Below are 14,877 nucleotides of genomic sequence, written 5' to 3'. Positions count from 1 at the left end.
CATTTTGTCATCGTAGCGGCGACGTAGTGACACCCTTGTCACGGTAGAAGCAACGTAGTAACATATTGTCATCGTAGCAACAACGTAGTAACGCCCCGTCATCGTAACAACAGCGTAGGAACAGTACGTCATCATAACACCACCGAGGTAACATCCTATCAACGTCGCAATAACGCAGTAACATCCATCAGCGGGAAGACGGGGCGCCGTGCTTGGATCTTACTTCCCATCACAGTCCTCCATTGTAATGGACACGATAATTGTTTACGCCATGGCGTGTTGGTGGGGCGTCGCATTATTTAATTATATTTCTTCGACTTCAGTACAAGACACAATACCCATTCGAATCGATGCAGAGGGTAAAGTCTGGCATTTTACTAACCCCCCTCAATCAAGATTCCTTATTCTCATAATGCAATTGTGAGGTCGATACAGACAATGTGACGGAGGAAAGACGCAAGATCGTGACCAGATCAGTACAAACGTCTGTATAAGACCATATACCAGTGGGTAAATGGCATAAGCCCTGTCGTGTCCTTTCACGTTTGCTGCAACGTCTAACTGAACAACGGTCATCGCTGTCCATGCGCTGAGTTGTCCGCAACAATGCACGCTGATATAAATAAGACTCATCCATGAATATGTTTTTATGAAGAGATACGTGAAAAAGTGTAACTGTCATCATATGTTATATCTGAAAATTAAACTATTATTTTGACACGCAATATTTTTTTTAACATCAGTAAATCGAGAATTTAAATACAAAAACAAACTGTTGTCAAGAGACATCCACAAACTAAATTAACATCGCGTTCCCTCCTCTTGAATTTGTCTGTTCATGAGGAAAATTGAAAACAAACACTACTTTACAGCACATCACAAACGCCAGGCATCAAATAACAAACGAAAATAACTTCAAAGACTTAACTCCACGGCAGTCGTTTTTTAAGATGTACATGTCCGATTTGATTCCGACTCCAAGGCAACAAAAGTAACTATATAACCAGATCAATTTAACGATAACTGACAATTATTGTCAAGTGACGTACTGTGAATGACATGTGTACCCTAAAGAAATGAATCAGTAAATTTGTATTAGGGTTTGATGTTTGTTCTGTACATCTCGAATAGGGATTGAGACGAAGCAGATCTAAATATGATTGAACAGAACACATAATTATGCTCGGCAGTCTTTGATTGTAAATTGTATATTTGTTTGATATTCGAATAAATATATTGGTTATAAAGCCTGTCTATCTCATCCTAATTCAAACGCAAAACAAGCACACTTTCAGAGGAAATGAGAATATTAAGTTCAGAGGTGAGCTTCCTAAGCACGTTTCCCTAGGAGTATATTAACATCTACATACGAACAAATGAACGTTTTCTTTAGTTGAAGGTTGCTTGTAGTCAGCTGATCCTGAATGGTGACGCCTGACATTCCGGGACGATCGTCTGTCGCCCTCATGACGAACGGAAAGATGCGAGCGGTGACGAGTGGACACAGGAACTGTGCCAGTGCTCGTAGGTATGTTTGTTTGTTTGTTTGTTTGTTGTTTAACGCCGCACTCAGCAATATTCAATCTCCACATGTCAACTAGAGCTGTAAAAATACTCACTATATGTTTATCAATAAATAAAAGCGACAAAACCTTTCCATATTCATATATTATAAGAAATATCTGTCAAAAATAGACGATTGTACGATTCCGACTATATCATGAAACTATGTTTATGGATTACTATCAATTAGTGATGATACCTGGTGAGCGTATCCTGCCCCACTGGTGGCGCCCGTCACAAACGCATGCAAAGGAAAGTCAACTGTTCAGCTAAAAATACATGGGAACATATGCTACAAGTCAAAATAGGGAAATGTAGACCCCAAGGGGTGGAGCTGCAGGAACAATGATCAACATAAAGGGGAAATTGACCATTGAAAACTTGATATGATCCCTTTTGTCATACAGTCTTGTGGAGAGTGTTTTGTCACTCTCAATCTTTATGTGCCTCACTGGTGTCTCTTATTTCTAGCCTGGGTAAATCAGTGGAAGGGATTGGCGGTTTGATGGTTAGGTAGAGGTTATCCCGCGAGTGTGTTTGGGGATGGTAAATATCCTGCATTAGGAATAAACATTGTATTTAGCGAGCCTTGGCGAGCTAAATACATAGTGTTTATTCCTAATACAGGATATTTACCATCCCCAAACACACAAGCGTGATAACCTCTTTATCATATAATGTCATCTTTAATTCTGTGCTTCAAAATCGCTTTCCATCTCTCACAAACGTAACCGAAACAGTGTAAGTTTTCCTTGAATGCGCGCATTAATATTTATTACGTCACAGGTAAGTGATGTGTCAGTCGGACAGTGACAGTAGCCAATACAGTTCCAACTGAAATCTGTTCCTTATACGGTGGCGAAGCAACATATACGCAAAACAACAATTGTTTGTAATTGCCTTTCGCGGCAATCCATCGGTCTGTCCGCTAGAGTAACTGCCCTTTGTCAAAGGGAAGCTACTCTAACCCTAGTCTATGAGACGTCACGGCCACGGTCAGACGTTGTTGACAGTCGGTCGGACTTGTCATAACGTTAAGAAGTGTAGTCAGATGTACACACAGGGACAAAACGAAACAAGGTAACAATTCGAACATATTTCGGCCAAATCCAACTATTTTAATTTGTGGAGAAGGTTTCAAGCCGCAGAGGGTTACAAGCACAGATATGGCTACTGATCCCGCTTGGCTAGGCCTCGTGCCCTCGCAAAATTGTTCGAAATTTATATCTCCGAAGTTGCTAAAACTTATAAAATGCCTTAGCTACGTCACAGTTAGACACTGATTTTCAGTATATTAGACTGTTCTTTTGATAATGATAGCACTTATCCCTGTGGTTTATCCAGGATTCGGGATGGTTAATTCTGACTCGATCGCCGAATGACGAGGGCGACGCCATGTTTGTTTATAAACAGCGAAAGTAGTCCCTACTTGACCTTTGATATTTGCATCTCTATCCGCATACGACCCCAACGGATATCGTTTTTATCCGTTGGCTTTATCCTGCCGAGAAACCTACCCATTGTATGATAATGAACGATATCAGATCATCCACATACCTGAAGCTTAAGTTAAACTTCTTGGCCAAATTACGTTCATTTTTACTTTGCCAGTACGAGCAGAAATGTTCTTTAAGAAACAGACCAGCAAGTAGGGGACCGCAATTGGTGCCCATGGGGATGCGTACTTCTTGCCGTACCCGTGAAGATCCGGGGTAGAATTGGTCTTCAGCAACGCATGATTGTCGTAAGAGGCGACTAACGGGATCGGGTGGTCAGGCTCGCTGACTTGGTCGATGCATGTCATCGTATCCCAATTACTTGCATCGATGCTGATGCTGATGTCTGGTCCATTATTTAGAGACCGCCGTCATATATAGTTGGAATAATGCTTCGTGCGGCGTTAAACAACAAACAAACAACCTTCTTTCCGAAATGCCGTACCCCCTAAAGTCCTATGAATCAAGTAATGAAGTTTGGCATGTGGGATAGTGTGGAGTACAAATTTGAAAAATCAAATGCTTTGAAAGAATTGCACCTTTTCTGATTGATCCTTTATTTTGGGGGGAACCCACATGGTATTGATTCCACTTGTCTCGAATATTTTCTGTGAATGTAGAGAAATTCCTTTATGGATTGTATTCAATATCAAGCTTACATCTTCGAGACATGGATTTGGACCCAGCAATATATCTCTCTTTGTACGGATTTTTATGGAGTTTTGGAATCCAGTACGAAAGAGAAATGGACATGTCATCAGATTTTGGAGTCATGTCAAAAGTTGATGGTACTGATGCATGTTACGGGCAGATAACACACTGGCCTTATATGTAGCATTATTTGATATGTCAATTGTACCAAGCTCTTTGATCAAACAATTAATGTCGTGATGCTTCCAAAAATGGTTAATATGTTATTTGAGTCCTTGTCAGTGGGAACAACTACACACTTGTCAAGTAGCGCAGCCAGACTTTGGATGACAGCTGGCTGGGACATAATGGGTGTGTTCCACCTCCGTTTCCTCTTTAACATGTTCTCCCTCTCTTTCGGCACATGCTTCGACACATCCATAATGATTTTAAAGTTGTGGTCCCATTTGGAAGGAGGCTGCTCACGATATCTTGGTCCATATTTGAATATCTGAGGAAGGTTGTTATTGTCAACAGTAGAGAAGTCACCTGTGATTATATGACCTACAGGTTGGTAGCCGTATGATGAGTCTGGACAGCCACAAGAAGTAGAATTTACACCATGAGCTGCCAAGTTCACGTTCTGCAACACTTTACTGTGATTGAACAACCTGGATAAAGCAGAGTTCGTATAGGAAACTGAAGTTGTTGGTGGTTCCTGAAGTTTGAAACATAGTAGTTCATTTTGTGAAACTGATTTTTCAAAATGTTACTTAAATTTAAAGTATCAATTTCAAACTTCAAATTCAAGAACATGCGATCTTTGTCTGATTTACTGGGGTCTGTTTCTGGTTTGCCAAAGGTTTCAAAGCAGTATCAAGAACTATACTCTCTAATCGACACTGTGGGCCCTTACTGTCAGTAGACCCAGCCATCAGCAGAGGGTGCTGGAGTCGTTAAAGCCCCTTTCAATGACACAGAGTATTGTGTTGTTCTTACTTTGTGAAGGCCCAAAGGTTCCTGAAGGAGGAAGCAAATCTTCAACTGGTATCATTTGGCTTTCGTCCTTTCTTGTGACCATGGCTACGTCGACGTCCTATGGAAGCCGGAGACAGACTCAATCCCTTGGCGTTGGCAGTTCGTTGGTTAGACAGACTGCCAACGTCTTGCATTTTGTTATTCATATGAAATTGGTGAACAGAACAACAGAGTCCAATGTTTTTTCTGGACATTCTCCACGAGGTCGACTCTGTAACAATACTATTTTCCCTCACTCAAGGTGATGTATTTTGTAACCTGGGCCTATAACCTAAACAAGGTGATGAATAAACACACACTGTTTCGATATTCGAATCCTGACAAGTCTCTGTAAGCTGAAACGTTGTTTAAACAGTCCTGTACGTATGTGAGTGAATTCTAACCCACGAGTTGATCTGCTTGAAATGTATTATCATTCTATCCGTCCTTGGATCATGCGAGGTCGTTTCTGATGGCACAAATGCTAACAACATCTTTTTCTCGTGTTTCCCAACACATCTCATCACAAATCTGTTAAGATAATTCTTACCCACTTTGAAACAATTGGAACTGTTTAAATCGCAAATCGTTAAGTGTGGACTGAAAATATTTCATTTGTGGAATACAAACATATCAGCATAATACATGAAGCGTACGTCTTTCCATGTCACCTTTCCGGACATACTCTTTAAAGATTACTGTAAAATATGTTTTTACTAAAACAAAAGCCTTTTTCCACCAACAGAAGTTTAAAAAAAAAAAAATCTGTAAAATAAGTGCTGGGACAAAAATTCCTCGTAAACCAACTGTTTCAATCATATCAGCGAAATCTGTACACGGGGTTTAACCGAATTTACAGAAGCGCTCGTAAAATCTGTAACCATGCCGCGTCAGAACTCCTGGGGCAGCCGGCGGGGAACGTTGGTCGAGGATCTGCACTTGTGTTCCCATTGCAACTACTTCAGTGAGGTTTACTGTGTTAGTGGTCACAGTAATTGTCTGAATTATATTATTGAACCCAGGCATATACATCCACATGCTTCTTGTAGTGCCCAAATAAAGAGTATCGGGTTACCATTGTACAAGACGGAAGTTACCATTGTACAAGACGGAAGTTACCATTGTACAAGACGGAAATTACCATTGTACAAGACGGAAATTACCATTGTACAAGCCGGAAGTTACCATTGTACAAGGTGGATGGAACTTTTCATTAAATGAAAACAGGATGATATCGTAATATTACTGTGTGTGGCGTTAACGAATACCATTCACGAATACCATTCACTTACTCGATCTATACATCTGTAGATGTATTGTGGTAGGGTATTATGAAGCATATAAAGCGCGGGGGGGGGGGGGTGTAGTAAACATCTGGACTGTCGCTCCGTATTTCGTTTCCGGAGCATAACATGAAAACCTGGTTCATGTTTTTACGCCGCGTCCGTAGGGGACCCAAGAAATAGGCTTCACGCATTGTATTGGAAGCCAACACTTAAGTAATCCGAGCTATGTCCATGCTAAGTCCCTTGCTATGCACCCCTATTTTCCCAGTGTCCATTACCAATTACTTAGCAATGATTACTTAAGTGTTGGCTTCCATTGTCAATTTCTAATTACCTTATCAGCGCCAATCATCTGTTGGCTTCCTTTGTTAGCTTGTATCCTTTGTTAGTTTCCACCTTTTGTTATCTTATTAATTTTGTTGACCTTACATGTACATATATATGCTCTCTGCCTCATGGCTTTCATTTACCTGATGAAGGAGTTAGCATATACTCCGAAACGTTGTGTTTCTCATAATAAAGAAGTTGACATCCATATATTCTCTTCCTTATGATTTCTATGACATTTTATTTGGATTGTCACAATCACTTGAAACAGCCGCCTGGTTTTACGGCCCACAGCTATCAAGTACACATCGTCTAGCAACTCAGTAGGACTACCTGTCGTAATGCCGATAAAGTACTTTATAGTCAACACGGACCAGTAACTTTCATCCAGACAGGGGGCACGGGTGGCCCAGTCGTCTAAGGCGCCGCGATTCGCTGTGCAGAGTTGCGTTCCTTGGGCACGCCAGAAACCTATGATTGTGGTTTCGAATCCCGGTTCGCCCCAATTATGTTTCTAGGTTTGTCAGCACCATACCCGTGATCGTGGGTTTCACCGAAGTGGTAAACGTCTTTGACCTGCATTACTTCGGGCTTTCCTCCCACATTAAGCTGACACGCCGTGATATAACTGGAATAATGTTAAAAGCGGCGTTAAACCCAACTCACTCACTCACTTCATCCAGACAATCGACATGATAATCGGACTCAACACGCGGCTCTCAAATAACATTCATCCTTTGGACAATGTTAGTATCCAAGGGAGGTAACTCTTGAAGGTCTCGTGCGTCATTCCCGTTGTTCAGTATCAGGCAATGAAGACAATAAGTATTGTCGAGAACCCCCAGTCCTAACTGAAGGAAAAACAAAACATTTAAAATGCACGTTAATCGAACGCAATGTTTGAGAGTGCTCTTCATTGTGACGGAGATTTTAATTTTAATTCACAAACGCCATACTATATCAGCGATACTGGTATATTTATTGATTACGTTGACCAAAAGAATCAATAGCTCTCCTTGTTCGCTGTTCAATACTATAGAAACGTCAATCTTAATAAACATAATAACATGAAAGCATATTTAGTGGAATATATAGGTACATATATGGAATAATACACTCATTCTCGTTAGATGCCATTTTTTACGAAACGAGTGGACTTTCTATGGTACATGTATCTGACCGAGCTAGAATGAGTGTGGTATTTTATTTATTACCTACGTTAAATATATATTTAAGTGTAAAGACATAACAACTTGCGTTCGTTAACATACGAAACTGAACCCGGTTGTAAATCTGGTTGGGCATATGCCCAAATATGGGCATTGTTGTCATTTCTATGCAAACGCGTTAACAACATGTTCCTGCTGTTGTGTGTGTAAACATGACAGCATCAACGCTCAAGATCTTATTTTAGAATTCTTTCAACTTATGGTAATTCAAGCGCATAGATGTTAGTACGCAGGACAACTGTCAGAAAAAATTAAAAGTTAATGAGCGCCGCGCTTTGAACCTCGGACTGATTTATCAACTGAATTTATATCCTCTCCGTACCATTTTGGAAGAGGGAAATCAGAGTGCTCGCCCAACACGTTTATGTTAACTGTACGGCTCTATACTTAAGAAGGGGAAATAAACAAACTCCAACCTGCTTGCATGTCAGTGACAACTTCGAACGATGGGCAAGGTCACCATCGGAATAAGAAAAGACAACCGTGATGTCCTCACAGCGTTTTACGTTAGAGGTCAAAAGGGAATGTTATTGTTCACCTTTGGGATGTTTGGGGCCACAGAAACAGAAGTCAGACACACTTCCACGGAATTTTCGAATGATTTGTATTTGAACTGTTCACTTTGAGTGATCTGGTCGTTCAGTCGTGTAGTTCTTTCATAAACAAACACCTTCGGAAGCAAAAATACCAAATATGCTTCGATGAGCTGATGGCACAACCGGAGCATCACACGTAAGTCTAGATATCTGTCCAGGTAGTTAAAACTGACTTCATTCCACCACGCATAACCATTAACATTAAATCAAATTTAAAGTCGCGTCATATGGACACTCGATCTCTCGGTAGATCTAGTCGTACATTGCAAATGGATATAGCTCGATTATATATATACACGTCTGTAATAGCACTATGCATAACTAATATAGAATGCAAAGCGAATTTGATTCGTGTGACTTGTTTTTGATGCTTGTTTGGGTTAATAAAGTCTGTGTAAATGTCTCTCGCTTTCATGAGATTACTTCAGCTTAGCCTTGCATTTGTAAAAGTGAATGAGAAAAAGTAGTTCCGGTGTGACAGAGGTCAGGGTTATCCAATGAAAACGAGGTCAAACTTGTACGACACACGTGGGACGTACGGATTTAGTATCCTACCACCCGTATCATCACCACGTGGGTACTAATGACTTTTTCCTTCACCAGGTGCTGCGATCGTGTCCCGTTAGTGACCAGGTTCTTATTCAGCCTATGGACCAACAGTGTCGTCACGGACCTAGCGTACAGAACACACACCATGTGCACACACAAGAACCCACTCATACGTTGTTAGATGACCAGATGGTGGAAACACGAATACACACATCCGCCCGAAACACAAGTGTCAAACGTGTAGTGTCATCCTGGGCAAGTGACTTGGTTCAAATGTGCCTCTGTTCACCCAGCAGGGAATGGGTACCCGATATGTGAGGTGGATGTAAAGAAACACCCAAGCGCGCGTAAGCAGCTTGGGTTGTATACTCCCCAGGGAGTTGAGAATGAAAACGAATGAAAACAGATCCATTGGTCGGGGACAAATAAACCGCATTTGAACAGATACTAGTAACAGAATAAGTACGGTTTAAATGTATAATAATAATAATGGGGGGACGTGGTTTGACTAATGTGCAGGCTCTTCATGTTATAATTGTTTTGTGCACATTTACACATTTATTTGTCTGATGATCCTCGTGTGAAGCATGTCAAGACTCATGATGAAAACAAGGCATTCCACTGTTTTCTAAAACGAGCCAAGGATGTGGGACATTATCTCAATGTCGGTGCTGATGTTGTTGATGGTCCTGTAGTGCTGGACGGTACAGAAATGAGTGTCAACCAAGCGAAGTGCCAGGCCTCTAGGAGAAGCTATCTGAACGACCAATGAATCGGCTTTATGTCCAGTGTGTTGAGAAGATCAACAACCCTGCAGAGTCCTTCGCTTGGATGAAGTCGTCCGGCCTGGAATGTGAAACAGAAGGCTTTCTGTTTGCTGCCCAGGACCAGTCACTTCCCACTCGAAACCGTCAATGTGTGATTTTGCATCAAAATGTAAATATGAAATGTAGATTGTGTAATGAATATAATGAGACAGTCCAACTAATTATCAGTGGCTGCCCAGCTTTGGCACAAACACAGTATCTTAAACGACATGATGGTGTAGCTCGATCATTTTATTACCGCCTTCATCATGCTTGTGGTTTTGACACAGAGGTTCACCCATGGTACGACCCGGAATATGTAGAGGGCGTCATGGAAAATAATAAATACAAAATTCTTTGGAATAGGCCCGTTTACAGCCTAAGACGTATCCAGGCCAACAAACCTAATCTTGTCCTTTTTGATAAATCCAATGAAATCATTTATATCATTGAATTTTCTGTCCCCTTTGACACAAATGTGATTGACAAGATTGAGAAAAAAACATGGCAAATATGCGGACCTCGCTTTCGAAATGTCACGCTTGCATCCCAAGTACCAAGTTGTCCGACTCCCATTGTTCTCGGCGCCTTAGGTTTGGTAACTCCCAATCTGTTGGCTGACATTGGGGGAGGGTTTGCTACCTGGAATACGGCCCTTCTGACTATCTGGGTAATGCAGAAGGCTGCAGCGTTGGGGAGCCTTCACATTCTCCGAAAGGTTCTGGGTGGGTTTGACAAGGCAACGCTTCCTGGGAGAAGTCCCATTCGCTGTCTGGGCCGCGTGTAGAGGGGGTAAGGGCCCTGAGCTGATGATGAGCCTAACCAGGATCACCCTAACCCTCTTTGCTGCATTTATTATTTTAATCTGTAAATAATAATAATAATAATAATAATATATCCAGTGATTGACATCATTAGCAGCGATCTATGCAATTAGAACACGATGACATGTATCAACCAAGTCAGGGAGCCTGTCCACCCGATCCCGTTAGTCGCCCCTTAATTACGACAAGGTTGTCACAGATGGACGAGTACTGAGTCACCTCAACTAACCCAGGGATGGAGAGAAAACGGTTAGAAGGGTTGTCAAAGACATATTATTGTTGAACAGTTATAAAGCACGTCATTACATAATCGATGACGTTTCGCGTATTTAGTAGGGCTACTTTGTAAACGATACAAAATGGGTTTCGTCCAAAAGTAAATGCAGGATGTGATTTCAGAATATGTCCATATTGTATTGAAATATAAGCGGCGCTGACATTTCTCTGCTGTATATCAACATGGGAACTAATGTTTTTATCTTAAGGCGACATGTAGCTCTACTGATCATCTGTCAACTCGAAGAGTGATGTGGCAGAGTTGTCCAAAGTACGTTGCCTCAACTACGAGTGGGGCATTTCCAGCTTACAGTTACGTCCCTTGTGAATATGGGCACGTCATTCCAGACTGTTTGACAAAGAAAGAAACACCGCCACTACACTGGCAACACACGTAATTACAATCAGCTGCAGAACACACAAGTAAACAACTTATATGGATATATAATACTCGTATGTAAAATGTTTTGCTTCATGGGGTAACTGTTCAACACTGACGTTTAATTGGAAGTCTCTCATCTCCATGACTGGCCAAAGCAAGGTTGGCTTGACCAGTGGTGTCAGATCACCGAGAAAATGTGGGTTCTTGTTATTATATAACCAGTATAAATCTATCGTGTTCCATCTCGAGTATCCGGTGCAATATGTAGCACTAGACCAATTTGCTTCCATCGATATAGTTTGGAAAATATGACGCTATAAAAAGCCGACAAATCAAAATAAACATTTTTTCGACGGAGAGTACCGATAAGAAGACAGAGATGAGACATCACTTCCAGACGAGAGCTCTGTGTCCAGGGTATACATCACATAGAACAAATGGGGCATATTGTAAGAGTATAATGAAGATTACTGTGTTGAAAAACTTTTACATTATCTGTCGAATGTGTGCACGATATTTCAAATGTTGCGTTCAGCCCGAATACCTACATAAGCAAAGGTAAACAATGTCTGAAAGCCTTTGTAGCAACAACACAACTTACTTGAAAACTCATTGCCGACCTCTACCGCCATTTTGTTCAAAATGTCCTTGATTGAATCAAACTTGAAGTATTCTTGCTTGAAGTCTTTGATGACCTTCTGCATCCGAAGTCCGTAGTGGACACCGTCTGTTGCTATGTGACAGAATTTGTCCACCACGTGAGCTTGACCTAAAGGGTCATACACCAGCTTGACCCTGCTCCAGTCAAACTTTTGTAAAATTGAAATGATGAAACTGACCAGTGAGTTAAAATTTGGCCCAACTCGCGTCATCAATGGAAACTGAAACAGTTTGGATAGGGCGAAATCTCGCGCCATTGCCCCTGCGGTTACCATGGGGATGTTCCAGTATCGTAGTTGCCTAGCAACGGGAGCGGCCGCGTAATCACAACATGGGCCAAAATATACATCCACGTGGCCATCAACGAACACGTTGATAGCTTCGTTCATTCCATGGGAAATTGAGCACTGGGAGTCAGCATAACTGATGCCTATCTTATGAAATGGTAGAACTTGGTGTTTTATAAGTTCGCTGTTGACGACAATTTCTAACGCTGGAGCAACTCGTGATATTGAAAACAATCTTTTGTCATCAGCAGGCAACAGGCACGCAATGTTAAGCGTCTTTGTCCCATCAACGTAAGCCAAAAAGTGAAATAAATAAACCATGAACGCGATCACAACCAAATGTACATCCATGGTGATTTTGAAAAAGGACCCTGTAGTATCCGAATATGTTCCAGAAACTAACAATGGATACTTCACGTTCAGGGCACCACGTGACTTTGTGGTATTTAGTATAACACAAGAATGATTTTAATCCACAGAATATATTCACACATAGCAGTAATAATCAGTGCATCCAATCAGAAGAACACAGTGTTGGAACAGGGTCGGTATTTTATACACGGTTCAGATGCAATGTGATTCTTTGTATTAGATTACCACATAGGCTCTTGTAGAGTTGCACATTCTATAAAGAACGATCACATATATCATGCCGATGGTTCCAGCTTGTTAAAGATTCGTCTACCTTTTCAAGACAGCCTCGCAAAAGCACACGGCTTACCACAGCTCCAAGATCGTGGTTGAATATTTGAACAAGAACACGTTCATCCGTGAATCACGCTTCCGAGAGATCTCGGCGTCCGTTTACACGAGGATATACCTGTCAACAGACAGGGAAAGTAATTTCAGTATATCAAAATGTTGTCTATATTAGTTCTCATGACGAAGTAAGAATTGAGAATTCTTGTTTTCTTAACACGGTGACGAAGTTAGAAACAGGAATAGATATATGCTTATATCACAGTCATATAGAATCACTCCAACGTTGATCGGAGACGGCATGTCTACAAAATGAATCCAATGTGATAAGAATCCCGTGTCACTGGGTTCCGTCTTGATCCTATAATCCCCTATCTGAAGTGCGCGCCCAGTTGGTACAGGGATTCCGACCTTATAATGGAGCTATTTGAAATTCAAATCCTTAGCATCTATTTCCAGTTTCAAACTAACCATTAAAATCCAAAGTTGACACTATAACCATTCTTCAAGATCCAGGTATACATTTGTAAATAGCTGGCACAATACTGGCACAATACTAGAATGTATGCGCTTTTAAAGATTTTAATATTTTGAAAAATATCCCAAGACACAGTTTTACGAATCGTGGCATCAGTTGTCAGCTTTATAAATAGTGCACGGTCCCCGCACGACGTCGTGATTGGTGGTGAACACTTCCAGTAACAGTTTTTCCCTGACAAGTGCAAAATCTGGTATTTACATACAGAGGTTATTGATCAAAATGTACTATTGCACGAATACACTTTTCTAAATGTATCTTAATATGAAAACCTCTAAGTGAAATACGTGCATCCCGCAGGGTTCATGCTGTATATTGGCTTCGAATGCAAACACTAATATTCCGCTGAAGACATGGTGGTATGATATTTCCAATATTCTCCAAGCTGAGTGGCATTTCCTGGGGGAAATATACGAAGGCAGAAAAAGCGAACACAGACAAATTATTCACTTGGAGTAATAAATTGTCCAGTGATTGGAAACTAACACTTTGTCCCGGCGCAGTGTCTTTGAACGTTGATAATGTGACTGGATATCTTCTTTGAAACCGTCGCTCTGGGTCATGGGTGTAGTGATGGTAGCGTCATAAAATATGGAAAACGGAACAGTATTTCTTGATCAGGGAGTAGGGGCTGGAAAATGTTTTCTCAGCTCCAACACAACAGGATAAGATTGCAAAACTCCTTTTCTCAGAGGTCCGATTCTGTGAATGGGGTCTCCGTATTAGCATAGAACTGCGACTGAAATGTTCACTCCGATGACGCAAGTCTCGGGCTTTGCATGAATGGATGTTTTTAAAGAAATGTATATACCATCCATTATATTTAACACCGACAGTTATGGATATGAACAGTGATAAGAACTAGATCAATTTTGATAATGAGAACAATTTTGAAATCATTTCCAGAAATTATAATGTTCGCGCTATTAATACACCTTTTAATCCACGTGTCAACGCTTACTCGTATGCGTGTTTCATGGAGTTATTAAACATGTTTTAAAAAATGTCAGTTGAACTTTCAAACTTGACATTTCCTCATTTAAAACTTGAGAGTTATTCTGACTGCAAAACATTCCCAGCGTTTTTCCAATGTATCCAGCAAGATTGAATCGCGTTGACACTTTGTCCACGTGTGTCGTGAAGATATGTACGGTACTTCAATCACGCGGTGTCAATAGCTGCCTCGTGCTCTCATCCCCTGTTACAGAATAACCCTAAGGCACTGGACAATGAGATCTTATTCACAGTCTCTCACTCGTCACTGAACATGCGTAAAACATCAATGTATATGCTTCTGTCCTGCGGCAAGCCTCGCACAGCCAATCAAAACGATCCCTGAGTGGTTATAAGCTTGTCATTAGCTGTCAATCAAGTGTTCCTCTCGCGCCGTGAAATGCAATCAAAACAGCCAGCAGAGAAGCGCTCTAATAAACCACTTGGAGTGTAATCCCGACACATCCCGAGATATCCATGAATATTTTTCGCAGTGGCGCAGTGACCAGACTTTTGTTCCGCTTGAAATGATTCCGCCTCAGCGGCGAAATGGAAGCCCTGGAAATATAGAATCGTCTTAATATACATGAATTCTTATTGTAAATTTCGTTATATATATAAAATTTGTAATTGTTGTTCTAACATAACAATGTAAATCATGCATTTAAAATTTCGCAACTTTTAAGGATTGTATGGTTATATTTGAATTAAAGATTCAT

General features: G+C 41.0%; 1 protein-coding gene across 1 annotated transcript in view; it reads right to left on the bottom strand.

The window, feature by feature from the left end:
* LOC124152597 (atrial natriuretic peptide receptor 1-like) overlaps window positions 1–14,686 on the bottom strand; it is a 243,628-nt gene extending 228,942 nt beyond the window's left edge. The window contains exon 1 of the mRNA XM_048395072.1: window positions 11,583–14,686. Within this exon, the coding sequence (XP_048251029.1) occupies window positions 11,583–12,279 (697 nt within the window). The 5' untranslated portion in view covers window positions 12,280–14,686. The remainder of the gene's footprint in view (window positions 1–11,582) is intronic.
* Window positions 14,687–14,877: the final 191 nt, after the last annotated feature.

This window comes from Haliotis rufescens, unplaced genomic scaffold (assembly GCF_023055435.1).
Source record: "Haliotis rufescens isolate VD_foot unplaced genomic scaffold, xgHalRufe1.0.p SCAF_14, whole genome shotgun sequence".
Lineage (NCBI taxonomy): Eukaryota > Metazoa > Mollusca > Gastropoda > Lepetellida > Haliotidae > Haliotis > Haliotis rufescens.
The sequence above is the reverse complement of the archived record's forward strand: the minus strand, read 5'-3'. Positions and strand labels throughout refer to the sequence as shown.